At 40.0% G+C, this 16,522-nt stretch overlaps 1 protein-coding gene across 1 annotated transcript in view; it reads right to left on the reverse strand.

Annotated features, from left to right (window-relative positions):
• Positions 1 to 805: 805 nt before the first annotated feature.
• LOC135479006 (zinc finger CCCH domain-containing protein 13-like) overlaps positions 806 to 16,522 on the reverse strand; it is a 43,794-nt gene continuing 28,077 nt past the window's right edge. The window contains 10 exon segments of the mRNA XM_064758704.1: positions 806 to 2,516; positions 3,161 to 3,233; positions 6,898 to 7,130; positions 8,557 to 8,763; positions 8,912 to 9,019; positions 12,544 to 12,662; positions 13,506 to 13,777; positions 14,440 to 14,540; positions 15,287 to 15,361; positions 16,409 to 16,520. Coding sequence (XP_064614774.1) covers positions 3,177 to 3,233; positions 6,898 to 7,130; positions 8,557 to 8,763; positions 8,912 to 9,019; positions 12,544 to 12,662; positions 13,506 to 13,777; positions 14,440 to 14,540; positions 15,287 to 15,361; positions 16,409 to 16,520 — 1,284 coding nt within the window. The 3' untranslated portion in view covers positions 806 to 2,516; positions 3,161 to 3,176.

Raw genomic sequence — 16,522 nt, forward strand, 5'->3', positions numbered from 1 at the left:
TAAAACTATTACCGTATTAAATATAAAATGTTCAACGATCATTTAGATAAAGAAACCACTTGATCTATACATCAGTAGACTCCGATGTATGTAACGCACTGGCAGTGATAAATACGGAAAGCACAACTATATTCTGCAAAGCTCTGCATATTCGGAAGCTCGAGTCTACGTGACCTCTATAGCAACAAACGTCGTGGGTGAAGAAAACTTTCCTCTAACTTTTATTGCATTGGAAATTGCCTATTCTTTAATCGCTGTCATCGATCTTGTGTCGTTTGGATTTGTATATTTTCAGCTTTCCAGACAGTCTGAATATTTCAGCTGAGCTTTCGTGGTGTTATTTTGTACAACTGGGCCTTACTGGTTGACAGCGAAATGGCAAAAAGTGACCTTACTAAAACCAATGGGCGGCCATTTTGTCTTCGACCCGAAAGGGCGGTCACGTGCCCTCCAACTTTTGAGTCGTCCTACAGAACAGCTGGAACCCAGCTATATAACTCTATGTACATGTGGGCTCGTGTGCGGATAGGTAGGCTCGTGTAGGTATGTGTAGCAATGTGTACGTACATTTAGGCTTGGGTAGTCTCTATACGACCATCACTTTTCTACACGTGCTCCTTTCAATTAATGGGTACTTTATTATTAACACAATTAAACAGTCTTCATGAAATGCCCAATAACTTATCGATTGTGTCCAACGCCGTAAGTGCAATTCATACGTTTACTTTTTGATGTACAAATATTATATTAAATGTAGGAGTAGGCGACAAGTAAGTTAAAACAATGGTGTATAAATTTTGGAGTAAGTACACATTTATTCTCATTTTCGCGAGGCCACAATATACAGACCATATACATCAACTGCACGATGGGTCAAGTTAATGACTGACTTAACATGTGAATGACAAAGCACTTTATACAGGTAATTCCACGTCTGAAAAAGCTGAATGTCGGCAACTAAACATTAATTAAATTGAATCGGTTAAAGTTAATTCTGAGATAAAAGCAACCTGAATTAACTTCAATATGGTTGCAAATTTTAGCTATTTATAATTTGATTGTTGTTTAACGCCCAATTCGAAATTTCACTTAAACAATGACGACCGTTGTTTATAACGCTTCCCACGTGACATGCAGATTATAGACATGACTGGCTGAAGACTAGTGGTCTCCTAACAAACAGTAGACGGTACACAGAACAGCCACATTCCACTTCTGACACCAAGCTCTAAGAATTTACGGAACAATTATAAAACCTTTGAACCTACCAATAGCCCCAGTGCCTATCTTCTTAGAAAGCAAAACAATGACTTTGCAATGTACTGGCATTTTAACGGACTAAATGCTTTCGATGTCCAGTGTAAGAGTAGTGGAAGACAGAACTATGAGGTGTGATGTCACTGCTTTAAGGCAACATGTTACTTATTTCTTTGATTGGCGCTTTACAACATACTCAACAATATGTAAATTATACAACTGCGTCCAGCACTGTGGTGGGAGGAAACCGGGCAAAGCCCGGATGTAAACCACGACCATCCGCAGGTTGTGGCAAAACGACAAACTGAACAGCTGTCTCTTACAAGGAATGAAATCAGGTGCACTCTCATCTTGTGAAGTGAAAAAAAAATGGTGAACAGGTAACCATAATCTACACTGAAATACTGTTACTCTCATGTTTCCCACCTATGATAGAAACCGTTTTCTTCATGCTCCTAAATCCAATGTTTACCAGCACTTTCATGAACCATTCTGTTTAAATGCAAACACGAAGAAATTAGTGGATGCTACTTTGGTAGATTATTTAGCCATCAGTTTCAGACGTAATGCAATATGAAATTCAATGTTAACATACCAAATACGTTCAAGGACTTCCTGGGAGATTGGGGTACCTTGAAGGACTTCCTGGAAGATTGGGGTTCCTTGAAGGGTTTCAAGGACCAGTGGGACACCTGTACTCCATATAAATGCAAAAGCCTTGATTCTTCTAAATTATTACAATGCACAGGAATGGACATCAGTCAAAACTTGGTTAAAAAATCACATCCACTATCGGTGAGGCAATCGTCATCAAGTCAGTTTCATTGGTAGAAATTCGTGCAAACAAAACTATGTGAGAATAAACTCGGCCATAAAGCCCTTTATAAGTGAACTGCACAGAAAGATGTAATGCATTACATGTGCACGCATGTACTGATGTCACTGAGCTGACCAGGGACCAGTTTCACAACGATGTTGTACATGTACGATAAATGCACAAACAGGACAATGCTACGGTAGGAGTGATGTACAAAATACCACAGGAGTGATGTACGATAAAAAATATCGTATGCAGCACGGGAAACTGGGCCCTGGAGATTTCAACTGATTTTTGTCAACAACACCAATCTCAGCATCAGCGCTCTTCTTGGAACAGGTGGATCCACGGTTTCTGATGAGTAACAGCCAAAGGTGGTGCTGCCTGGCTGGAAACTACCTTCAAAATCTCTTTATCAACTTTTCTTCTTCCCCATGCAAAACTGAAACACAGGAAATTCTTGAATGTATGTAACAAAAGAAAAGTGTTAAGCAAGAAACCTCTGTTGTTTTGCACATTATATGCCAGTCTTTAAAAATCTACAAACAAAATGAAGTTCATTTCATTTTACATCACACGGCACAAATTCTGTAAAACGGATCGGTAGCTAGAGACCACGTGATCTCCTTAGTAACAAACAGCGTGGGTGAAGGTTGCAATGGAAAATACCTATTTTTGAATCACTGTCAACAATCTCGTATCTTGTATCCTTTGGATTTGTATAATTTTCACCTTTCCCGATAGTCGGATTTCTGCAGAGCTTTCGCGATGTTATTTTGTACAACTAGGCGTTACTGGTCGCTAGCGAAGTGGGAAAAAAAGTGACATTTTCCCCAATGCTTTAACATTGGGTGGCCATTTTGTTTTAGACACGAAAGGGTGGTCATGTGACCCCCAACTTCGAAACGTTGCAGAATGGTTGCCAAATGATTATTGTCGCCATGACAACACGGCCAATAAAAGTGTAAAAGTCTGAAAAATTCCCTTCCCAAGGCTAGGTTTGAACCTAGGTGTCTCATGGTTGGAGTAATGCACCGTACAAGTGAACTACTTACTACACATAAATACAAACTGATCTGTCCATACCTTATCAAGCTGGTGCTTAGGTCTGGCCTGTCAATGGCTGATGTACCGCGAGTCGTCTCCCCTTGATCTGTATCTGTAATGAGGGACAGGCCAACAGGTTGTAGTCAAGGTTAGTCCCAACCTTGGGATAAGTTGTTCTCAAAAGAATGGGGTTGAGATACAAAAAGTCACTCACAACTCAGTTTAAACACATACCAGCTAACTTGTTGAAACTGCTTTTGATAATCAGCAAAAGAGGAGTTTTGAGTTCAAACACACATCACTAAATGATAAAAAGAAGTCCTACTATATCATGTGACCTGCCAAAAAAGTTTGGCATCTATTTTTACCACAATTACTGTAACATCGATTTTAGTAGAGTGGCGGTGCATGAAACAAAATAGAAAACTGAAGAGCTGAACGTCTGAAAGCTTAAGAAGTTCTTAAAGAGGTGTCAGTTGTGCCTCTGGAACATGGTGAGACAAGTTATCGGTAAATTAATGACACCAGAGTTTGCCTAATATTTGTCACAAGTCAAATGATACATGCACTTGTACTCCGCTCTCTTTACCTTTACCGACATAAAAGTTCAACTTAGAGCTCCCCTGTTACAAGCACACTTGGTTTCTCAATGTGGCCATTGTTAAGTGTACTTCTTGCTGTGAAGATAAAGCCACATCACACAGGAAAATCTGTAACATCTACTCATCCACCTATTGCATACAATTCATCGAATTCAGAAAATCACTCACTAGCGCTTGTCCCATGTTCTTCGATCGAATTCGGGTAGCTGATAACGCAAACAGCACTGTTAACAGGACTTTAGTTTCAGTTATGGCAATGATACATTACACAGTGTGAAATGAGATCACACACCCAAAAACAGTTGGAACTTTAGCCTGGACATGAAATCATATCTATTTATATAGTATACATAAGGAAAATAGCTATCTAGTTTCCACGACAACCGCAGAAATGGACAAATGTGAGTGGTGACACATCGTCATTGGTGTATCTATGTTTCCATCAAAAATTAAAATTCTGCTTGTAGCAGTTGTAGCGCGGACACGAAATCATTTCTATTTATATAGTATATGTAAGGAAAATGGCTATCTGGTAAATGAATAGAGTTGTGACACATCGTCATCTGTGTATCTATGTATCTACCAAAAATTAAAACTCTATGAGGAAAACTGTTGAAATCACAGCCTGCACACAAAATCATATTGATTTACATGGTATATAAAAGGAAAATGGCTATCTGTTTAACATGGCAACTGCAGAAATGGACAAATGTGAATGGCAACACATCATCATCTGTGTGTGTGTGTGTATGTGTGTGTGTGTGTGTGTATCCACCAAAAATTAAAGCTGTCTATGGAAAACAACTGGAGATATAGCGCGGACACGAATACGGATGGACAGACGGACAAAGTCGCTATAACATAATACGCTCCGCCTAATGGTGGGGGCATATAAAAATGAATGTGACGATTTTGCCATGGGCATGCTTTACCTCTGAGAGAATTTCATCTTACAACAGAAGCCATGGCTGAACACTCAGTTTGCTAGATACGTGAACACGACAATAAAGTAATGTCCGGCAGCAAAATGATGTCACTACTTTGCAGCATGGTAGGGTTACTTGCTTATCGTTCTAACATGTCATGTTTTTTCTCAGTATTTCCATAGTCTATACACCAAACTAAGTTAAATTTGACAGACTCACCCTACCTTGACATAAAGCAACCACGGCAGTTTGCAAAGGGACATCACTCTCGATACCTGCATATTGCACGAAGCCCTCTTTCCCTTCTCACGCAAGAGTCATGTGTACATAACGCCTAAGGGAATGGTAACCACTGCAGCTCAATACATGTATGTGCATGTAAGGCTAAGAGGGCTTCATTCCAACAGGTCCTGTACAGCTCCATGTACTGCCATTTTCGCTAATTGCACACACATCTGAGGAATTCACCACTGATTCAATTTAATTTAAGCTTCAGTATTTTGACGAAAGGAGCTGGCCTGCACACATGTATCAATCCAAAGCAATAATTTTGACTTAGACCAAATGCTTGATCTCTCCAATCAAAGAGGGAGTAATCGCCGCACAGACTGGGAGTACATGTCGGCCTTTCTTTACATCTGGAAAGAGAAAAGTCCACAGTGCACAAGAATTTTTCACTTGAACGACGGTGGTCAGGTACACGTATACAGGTGGTAGAAGCTGAAGCTCCTGGAGTAAACCTTCAACCTTCACCAGGTACCAAACAAATCTCCTGACTTAAAGCCACTCCTGAAACTGCGAAAGCTGGATCTCACAGATCAAGGGCTTGACGGTCACAGCAACTCTGCGCTTTCACCATTCCCAGGTGGAATCCTTTTCATTAAAACCAGCCTAAACTTACCAGCAAATGTCCATTAGTAAAACAATTAGTTTTTGTCATTTTAGTCAAAGATTAGATTGATTTACTTCTAGATCTGACTATAGCATGATGGACTGAGGTTCAAAACCAAGGAAGGACTTGTTTTAGAGATAAATGGCAGTGAGTATACTGATTTGTGCATGTACACGTGAACAGAAATGGTAGGAGTATAACTGGGGTATTGCGGAGGTGGGTGGTGGGGGGGTGGGGGGGGGGGGGGGAAGGGTGTTAACAATGAGATCAGCATACCCATGTACATGTAGGCCACTTCATGAAAATCCTCTCAAATTTTAGTAAATATATATACATGTGCACTGTACATGCTCGTTAAGAATTTTATCACAACTCACATACACGAACAATCTTGTTGGGCCAAGACAGAAACAGAATCATTTATAAATAATGTGTGGCTCAGGCACGCCTTGAAGATCGCGCATGAATAAGTTGTATTCAACCTTCCGAGGAATTCTGTGAGTGCCACAAGATTTGCGAGTGCAAGTAACCAATTTTCGGAACGTCTGTCTCTTGCATAGATGAAAATAATCCTTTCTTTTGATGCTCATATCCCAGCGCATTTAAACATAAAAATGCAATGGACACACTGAAGGTACATACGTGTACAGACGGCAGACAAACGATTTATCTAGCGTTAATAACTGACCAGTACCTGATTGTTAAAGTGCGAAATCCACAGCAAAGACTTCTTGCAATCTGTTATCCCAACTCCTTAATAGTTACATGTTATATCATATAGCTATCACAATACTTCCACTGTGGCATCTCTACTTCCACTGTGGCATCTCAAGTTTTCTGGCTAAGTCGAACAACTGGAGAATACTCAACTTTAAAAAATAAAATGCTATGAAAAAAGAAAATCATAATATTGATTTCAACGCGCGAATTCTTGACATATATGATGCACTTACAATTGCTGTTTGATGTGATAATGTTTAGCCGTGGGACCTCACACTGCACAACGTGGTCACAATGTACTGCGAACAACTTGGCAAAATGGCTGTAACTGTTGTATAATATTGTAACTATTCAGAAGCACATCTCTGCACACCACAGCATTGAGCACTTAAAATGCACAGGATAAAATCACTGTTACAATGGTTACCACAGAATACACTATACCCCCGACACAAAATGTGGAAGTCTCTCCACGGAAGCCTGCCAATGGCAACACAGATCAGCATATCCCATAATACATGTATGTCACCACAGGTAAACCAACCAGTTGTCAAGAAACAGGTCACCCGACCAGGTGGTTGTCACATGACACAGGCCCCTGGTGGTCAAACTTATAGGTCAGGGGTCATATCTTACTTTATCCAGTCTGCACAACTGCCTGCGAATATCCAAGTCGCGCCGGGCACAGAGTGCGCGCCTAAAGCTGCCAATGTTTCTGAACAGATTCAAACGCTCCTTCAGTTTGCACACAGATGATGCGTGGAATGCTGCTGTCTCATGGTGCAGTTTGAACCCAGAGGTGGTGGCCCTGGCGTTCCCAGGATCCGTTGTGCCCTTCTCTTCTGCTCCATCTCCATTTTCCCTGGGTTCTGACAAGTAAGTATCAAAATTCTGGTTCATACAAACAGCGATCATCAGTCGAGAGAATTATACAAAGGGTATTCTACACTAAGGCAATCATTCACAATGTGTTTAATGGAAGGTAACCTGATCCATCCTCTGAAATTTTTTAAATTTTACTTTCAACGTTAATTTATTTGAAGTTCCTCTCTCTCTGTAGTCAGAATTAAAAAATAAAATTTCTACAGACCCTATATTTTTTCTAAAAAAACACAGACGTTTTTGAAGATGGCCTAAGCTAGATTAATGTCCTGAAGGAAAATACTTGTACAGATCTTGTCCACAGATTTAACACTGTCTAGAAGCCTTAATGTGACTTAATAAAGAAGCTATGCCTAAGATTTTGAACACAAAATCAACCACTTCCACTAGAATTTTGCGATTACTTTAGAATAGCCCAAACAACTACCTTGTACACCTGGTACCTGGTTAATATTCAAAAGCCGTAACGTTTCTAAAATTTAAAACCTTTATAGCATTATAATTTTTTCAAACTTTAGAATCATTTTAACACCACGAATAACACAGCTGGGAGTCTGATACTTATTTATTTGATTGGCGTTTTACACGATACTCAAGAATATTTCATTTATACGACAGCGGCCAGTATTATGGTGGGAAGAGCCCAGGGAAACCTTTTGCAGGATGCTGGCAGACCATCCAACGTATGACTCATGTTACTGCGCTCATATGTTGGATGGTCTGCCAGCAGCCTTCAGAAGGTCGTGGGTTTCCCCCTGGGCTCTTCCCACTATAATGAGGGCCGCCCTTTAAGACACAATACAATACGTCACAACTTGGTACAGACGAGCTAACAATAAATAAGAAGAAATATTTGAGGCACACTTTTATATTTTACCCTTCTATTTATGCATATTTTCAGTCATTAGTCGAGAACATTCAGAAATGACATCATTAAGGAACATACTGGGAACACTGGACAACCTGTAATTTCCAGACTGACTGCCAGGGCTTTAGGAAAACTGTAGCTTAAAGCTATTTTTACATCACAATAAAAAAAATGAGAAGCTTTTTTTTGTACTTTTATACGTTTACTGAAAGTATTATGCCAAAGACACCAGACAGGACACCCCAACCAGTTACATTATAGGGACACCGGGCTAACCAGTCATGTTTCCTTGCTCTAACCACTCAGGGCTGAGCGCCAAGTGAAGCTGCAGCAAGTACCATTATTAAAGTCTTAGGTATGACCCACACGTATTTGATACTAAGGTCTCCAGACTCCAAGGAGGATGCTCTATTAAGCCAGGTAAGCAGTGTACGTTTATGTGATGGCTTTCAGTGCAAAGAGAAAACCAGTAAATGCCTTGTGCATACTGGTGAATACCAAGCACCTCAAGTACATTTATTTTACAGTAAGACAAGATAACCCACCCTTGGGAACCCCCTCCTTCTCTAACTCCGCTTGGCAAAGGTTCTTCAACTTGGAGAACAACTCCTCCCCCGCATATGCCTTCTCAATGCCGATGCGCTGGAAGACGCTGGCTGGTTTGAAGCGCTGGAGGGCGGAGCCTGGCTTGGTGGCGGGACGCTGGTCCTGGGTTAGGCTTGACCAATCGATGTTAAGCGCTGAGACAACTCCTGCAGCAAAAGAACCTACAATGATGACTTTGATCACAGTTTGGGTGCAACTGTCACAAAATGTCACAGACAAAGACTATCATGTTTATTTGTCGTGAAGCAATTTTAATGGGAATTTCATGTTCTGATTCCTATATGGACCTCTAACCTTTAACATCTGGTTCCTCTTCGACCCCGATATCCCCGTCATCAGAGATTGTTTCGTAATCCATGGACGTCCCGAGCAGGTCGCTCTTCTCATACCCATCCTCTTCATCTAAAACACAGAACAATACTGGAGGATGAGAAGTGGTTTTACACACATGTAAAGCACAAAATAATACTCGTGGAATACATAAGTTCTTCAATGATCATGGGACAGCACAAAATGGCGACACTTGTAATAATGTCCTCCAGGCCCAACAAACTAAAAAAAAGACAGTAATCACTTTATAATAATATCCTTCAGGCCAAACAAACAATGAGAAGACACTTATCACTTTAAAATAATGTCCCCCAGGCCCCACAAAAAATGAGAAGACACTAATCACTTTATAATAATGTCCTCCAGGCCCCACAAACAATAAGAAGGCACTTACCACTTTAAAATAATGTCCTTCAGGCCCCACAAACAATGAGAAGAGACTAATCACTTTATAATAATGTCCTCCAGACCCCACAAACACTGAGAGGACACTTAACACTTCATAATAATGTCCCCTAGGCCCCACAAACAACGAAGAAACTAATCACCTTATAATAATGTCCTCCAGGCCCCACAAACAATGAAAAGACATTTATCACTTTATAATAATGTCCTCCAGGCCCAACAAACAATGAGAAGACACTAATCACCTTATAATAATGTCCTTCAGGCCCCACAAACAATGAGAAGAGACTAATCACTTTATAATAATGTCCTCCAGACCCCACAAACACTGAGAGGACACTTAACACTTCATAATAATGTCCCCTAGGCCCCACAAACAACGAAGAAACTAATCACCTTATAATAATGTCCTCCAGGCCCAACAAACAATGAGAAGACACTAATCACAATATAATAATGTCCTTCAGGCCCCACAAACAATGAAAAGACATTTATCACTTTATAATAATGTCCCCCAGGCCCCACAAACAATGAGAAGACACTTATCACTTTAAAATAATGTCCCCCAGGCCCCACAAAAAATGAGAAGACACTAATCACTTTATAATAATGTCCTCCAGGCCCCACAAACAATAAGAAGGCACTTACCACTTTAAAATAATGTCCTTCAGGCCCCACAAACAATGAGAAGAGACTAATCACTTTATAATAATGTCCTCCAGACCCCACAAACACTGAGAGGACACTTAACACTTCATAATAATGTCCCCTAGGCCCCACAAACAACGAAGAAACTAATCACCTTATAATAATGTCCTCCAGGCCCCACAAACAATGAAAAGACATTTATCACTTTATAATAATGTCCTCCAGGCCCAACAAACAATGAGAAGACACTAATCACAATATAATAATGTCCTTCAGGCCCCACAAACAATGAGAAGAGACTAATCACTTTATAATAATGTCCTCCAGACCCCACAAACACTGAGAGGACACTTAACACTTCATAATAATGTCCCCTAGGCCCCACAAACAACGAAGAAACTAATCACCTTATAATAATGTCCTCCAGGCCCAACAAACAATGAGAAGACACTAATCACAATATAATAATGTCCTTCAGGCCCCACAAACAATGAAAAGACATTTATCACTTTATAATAATGTCCCCCAGGCCCCACAAACAATGAGAAGACACTTATCACTTTATAATAATGTCCTCCAGGCCAAACAAACAATGAGAAGACACTAATCACTTTATAATAATGTCCTCCAGGCCCCACAAACAATGAGAAGACACTTATCACTTTATAAGAATGTCCTCCAGGCCAAACAAACAATGAGAAGACACTTATCACTTTATAATAATGTCCTCCAGGCCCCACAAACAATGAGAAGACACTAATCACTTTATAATAATGTCCTCCAGGCCCCACAAACGATGACAAGACACTAATCACTTCATAATAATGTCTTCCAGGCCCAACAAAAAAACGAGAAGAGACTAATCACTGTCTAATAATGCCCCCAAGGCCCCACAAACAATAAGAAGACACTAATCACCTTATAATAATGTCCTCCATGCCCCACAAACAATGAGAAGACACTTATCACTTTATAATAATGTCCTCCAGGCCCCACAAACAATGAGAAGACACTTATCACTTTATAATAATGTCCTCCAGGCCCCACAAACAATAAGAAGGCATTCATCACTTTACAATATTGTCCCCCCAGGCCCCACAAACAATAAGAAGACACTTATCACTTTATAATAATGTCCTCCAGGCCAAACAAACAATGAGAAGACACTAATCACTTCATAATAATGTCCTCCAGGCCCCACAAACAATGAGAAGACACTTATCACTTCATAATAATGTCCTCCAGGCCAAACAAACAATGAGAAGCCATTCATCACTTTATAATAATGTCCTCCAGGCCCCACAAACGATGACAAGACATTTATCACTTCATAATAATGTCTTCCAGGCCCAACAAAAAAACGAGAAGAGACTAATCACTGTCTAATAATGGTCCCAGGCACCACAAACAATAAGAAGGCACTAATCAGCTTAGAATAATGTCATCAAGGCCCAAGAAGAAGGTGGAAGGTGAGGTGTAGAATATATGCTGGTAGATAATGCCTTCTAAGGGCCAGGGATCGATAGCCTAAATAGATTGTAAATCACTAAAATCGCGATCAAAGTTCAAACTTACAACACCCTCTTGAGCAGAAGGATTGTAAGCTGTGATAGTTGTAACTCACAATCATCAGAAATTACAACTGGGTCAACCCTGTTGTAAATATTCTCAATTGCCTCCATTTTTACAAATGACTGTAAACTTAATTGTATAGTTTACAGTTGATTGTAGCTATGATCTCTTTGTGCAAGAGGACCAAGGATTTAACCTACACACTTTATGTGCAAGCGAGAGAACTTTGTACAAGTGACACTGATTTTCAAGGCACAATTTCTAAACCCTTCCCCTACAGTTTGATGGTTCAATCGATTGATGGTGTTTTAACGTCATCCACAAGATAAAGTTTCACTTGGATGACATCAGTCAGGTACTTGGGTGGACGACACTGGAGTAACCCAGTAGTCCACAGACTCCCATAAGGCACCATGTTCCATCAGAGCACAGAGTGTGAAAACTGAAGTGCAAATACTATATGGTATGTCAGAAACACAAGTATGATCAAAATCCAGGTTGAACACATTTATCTGCTGTAAATGCCAGATTCTAGTGCAAATATAATTATTAAACATGTATTACACCCTTATTTATAACATTAGCACACAGAGACCATATATACTAAGGGGTGGTCCCAAATACCCACCATACCAAAAAATCGTTACGATAAAAAAAAGTGTCAAAGATCATCTTTACAATTTACTTTTCACACCCTTTCATGTGCAGTTTTATGTTTTCTCCTCCGTATCTTATTTACTTGATGGTCCTTCCACACCATACTTGAGGACTATTCAGTTTAATATATGACACATTTCTAACTCAGTTTTTTTAGTTGGAGAAAACCGGAGTGCCTGATGTATACCACTAATCTGATGCCTGCCTCAAATGATCTGGGTAGTATTTGATTCTACAGGTGAACATCAAGCCAACATTCCCTTAAAATCTAATATTTTGTCATTCTTCACACATACACGTATTAACAGACTTACCTGGATACACACTTTGTGCTTTATTTCCATCTGGCTGGTTAATTTCCGAGGTGGCATCTCCCCTGTCGTGTCTGTCCCAGGCGTGTAATGTGGCAGGCTCTGCAGACCCGTATCTTCTCCTTAAAAACATATAAACATTTATTTACTTACTTGACTGTCGTTTTAATACCATGCAAAAAAGTTTTCAGCTGGAGAGATTTATAGGTGAAAGAAACTTGAGTGCCCTTGGTAAACCACTGACCTTTGGCAAGTTACTGACGAACAGATATGAACACCATATTGGTAGAGAACAAGTGATCTTGCTCAACGGGACCCAAGGGTATCATCAACCACTTATTGTCATCAACGAGACACAACAAATTTCCTGCCCAAGGCCAGGTTTGAACCTGCTCCTCACATGTCTTCATGACTGAAGGGGAAGCTCCTAAACACTTAGACCAATAACCACAGATGATACACACATATATCCTGTATGGGTGTGGTTTGCAGCTCTGGCAAGAGTACCCTAATTGCTCAACTTTTCGCACATGAAAGAGCAACTTTCAGTGCTATTTATGTACATTTATAATTTGAGTCTGGGCACAAAACTACATTGGTTGGATTGGCCAATTTCAGGTCTTTACAAACAGTATAATTTCATCAGTCAACATTGAATAATGCCTTCAGAATATGCTTGAAAAATCACCTTGCAAACACGCGAAAAGTTTGAAAAATTATAGTATGTTCACACTTTAAACTGATAGTTTTAATCAAGAATCAAGGTCATGTAGGGACAAAAAAAAATATAGTACATCTTTTTCCTAAATGTAACTGTCCAGTAAAGACAAAGAAGAGTGTAAATTTGTAAAACTTGTCAATTTGTCACCATTTTTATTTTGCCTTTCTTCACGCATTGTTATTCCTACCATGAACAATTCATCCTTTGTCTCTTGTTTCATATTCCTAATAAAACAAGCACAAACCTGTCATCTTTGCGAGGGTCATAACTCGAATGTCTACTAGAGTGCCGACTGGAATGCCGAGAGCGATGTCCTCTGTCATCCCGTGTCCTCTCCTCACGGCTTCTTGCACGGCCTCTCTCATCAAGCACCCGGTCGTCACGCAAACGATCGCGCCTGCTTCCATGACTACTGCGGCTCGGGCTTCGTCGACATCGATCCTGGTTTGAACGTATTGACTGGCTGTCACAGTTTTCCATATCAGTATTTTTTGTTCGACTTGCGAATGGTGCCGCCTGAAAAACATTACATCATACATGTCGACAACCACTTTGTTTGCGCTCGTAAGTTGGATTTTTATGTATTCATTTATTATACCTTCTAAAGAATTCAGATTGGTCTTTTTACAATGTACATGGATTACAAAACCAATTCCTGACATTTTAATCACACGATAGTGGCGATGAGGGGCAAAGGAGGACAACTTTAGCTTTCATCTACTTGTATATACCAAAGACAATCCTCCTACTGCACAGAACTAAAGCCAGACTAGAACACACAGCCTCAATCTCAGCTAGACAAATTTTAAAGGTCTACATTTCTACCATACAAGAACAGTACAGAAGAACCTGCCATGTCTCCAGACAAACATCTAAAACACAACCTGAATGTAGGAGTTACAAGATGAGCTCTAGAAGTCAATCAGGCATGAAAACATTTGTATCTTTCTTTTATTTGATTGTTATTGCTATGATTATGAGAACAGAAATTTTTTACACAACCACTAATCACTATTATAAATAACAACTGCACCTAAACAGCAAGAAAACTATATCAATATGGGTGGATATACTGATCTTGGAGGCCTGCATACTTACAATCCATGAGGTAACTCAGACACAGTAAAGGGTTGCCGTATGTAAAATGTTTACACAAAACAGAAGGTGACAATTGTTACCTCTGGCCTTCCCAGAATCTCATCAGCATCATCTGCACTGGACCAATCACTGTAAACTTCTCCACCTGCTGACTTCAGCTCTTCTTTATCTGACATGTCACCTGAAACAACAATGTCTTTATAGTGTCACGCAACCATACCTGGCCTACAGCAGGCTGACTGGTAACATAACTCAACTGTTTAAAATTTTGTCAAAGAACAGCACCTTTTTTACACCCAAAACACATATCCCTCCCTCCTCTTCCAAATAAAACAAGATTTGATTAAAAGCAGTCCAGTTGTTCAGGCAATACCTTGTTGACAGGCAGTACAGCCAATGGAATAAATGGCTACAACACGGTGAATTGGACAAACCAAACAGGATGGCTAATTTGATGAGTGAAACAGACAAACAGCACCAAAATCTAATCTGTTATTAAGATCTCACCAAATTTGATTAAATTTCACCCAGTAGTTTGAAAATATCTTTAGACAAGTGTGTCTAAACATATACTATGTCTTCTTGTGGTATTTATTTATTTGATTGGTGTTTTACGCTGTACTCAAGAATATTCTTCTTATGGTATGGCATGCCCATGCTGTCGAGGTGCTGCCACCACTGAAGTATCATGCCGAAGATACCAGACATGACACCTCACCTAGTCTCACTGCACTATTCCTTGCTCTAACCATGAGCACCAAGCAAGGTAACCATGTGTAAGGTCTATTTTTAAATTACCACGTTTAAAGCCTTTGGTATGACCCGACCCCATGTTTGACCCCAGATCTCCAGACACTGAGGTGGACACTCTAACCAATAGGCCAATGACGCCACACTGTAAACATATGGATTTACCACTACATGTACCTGTGAAGGGCACTGATCCTGATCTCAACTGGTCTTCCCTCTTCAACTCAGCCTGGGGTGTTTCTGTGAGGGTGCCTAAGAAATCAACCAACATAGAAAGTTGAAGATGACATTCAACTTCGAAGGTGACCAAAAAATGTTTATGCATGAAAGACCATTAGAGTTTAAGCGTTAGATATATATGTGCACGAGAACAAATGTATATATGCAGTGATAAGGTATCACACATAAACGTTAAAAGGCACACCTTCTGTTTTTGTGATGTTGCATAGCTGAGAGATCACAGGTCAAAGTAAACAAAATTGCGTACGTTGAGAAAATCGAAAAACAGCACCATATTATGAATTTCGATCAATCTGGTACAAGATATTTCTGTAAAATGTAAATGCAGTGGTTTCAGCCCGCTGTTTCCAACAGCTTCGTAAGAATTCCAGATTAAAAGCTGAATCATTGAGTTACCAAGCTCATCAGACCCTTTATTACAGAATCTTTACATACCTCATCCAAAATTATATTAATTTTTTTCCTTATTATTTCCTCTTAATACAAAACAGCTTCAGTAATATTCACTACTTCACCACTAAAACTTTCTGATCACGGAGAGTTTGCCATTAAACAGCTTCAACTTTTAAATGTTTGTAGGTTGTCTTGGTAAGAAGAAAGAGCTGGAGTTCTCCATCATTCAAACAACACTGACCATCATTCACACATCAGAGACCTTCAGAGAGCTCTAGTTACCCGGACATTCTCACAATCCTGACCTTCCGACAGCTCTGGTTACCGTAATTATCTCACAATCCTGACCTTCCCAGAGCTCTAGTTACCCGGACATTCTCACAAACCTGACGTTGAGAGAGCTCTGGTTACCTTAATTTTCTCACAATCCTGACCTTCAGAGAGCTCTAGTTACCCAGACATTCTCACAATACTGGCTTTATCACAATGCTGACCTTCATAGAGCTCTAGTTACCCAGACATTCTCACAATACTGACCTTCAGAAAGCTCTAGTTACCCAGTCATTCTCACAATACTGACCTTCAGAAAGCTCTAGTTACCCAGATATTCTCACAATACTGACTTTCAGAGAGCTCTAGCTACCCCAACATTCTTACAATACTGACCTTCAGAGAGCTCTATCATCTTCTGTTTCTTCCTGTCACCGTCCTCGGGTCCCGGGGTTGACAAAGCCTCAGGGGAGAGGCGTCTCTTAGTCTTCTGCGACATATCAGCATCCT

Source organism: Liolophura sinensis, chromosome 12 (genome assembly GCF_032854445.1).
Source record: "Liolophura sinensis isolate JHLJ2023 chromosome 12, CUHK_Ljap_v2, whole genome shotgun sequence".
Taxonomy (NCBI): domain Eukaryota; kingdom Metazoa; phylum Mollusca; class Polyplacophora; order Chitonida; family Chitonidae; genus Liolophura; species Liolophura sinensis.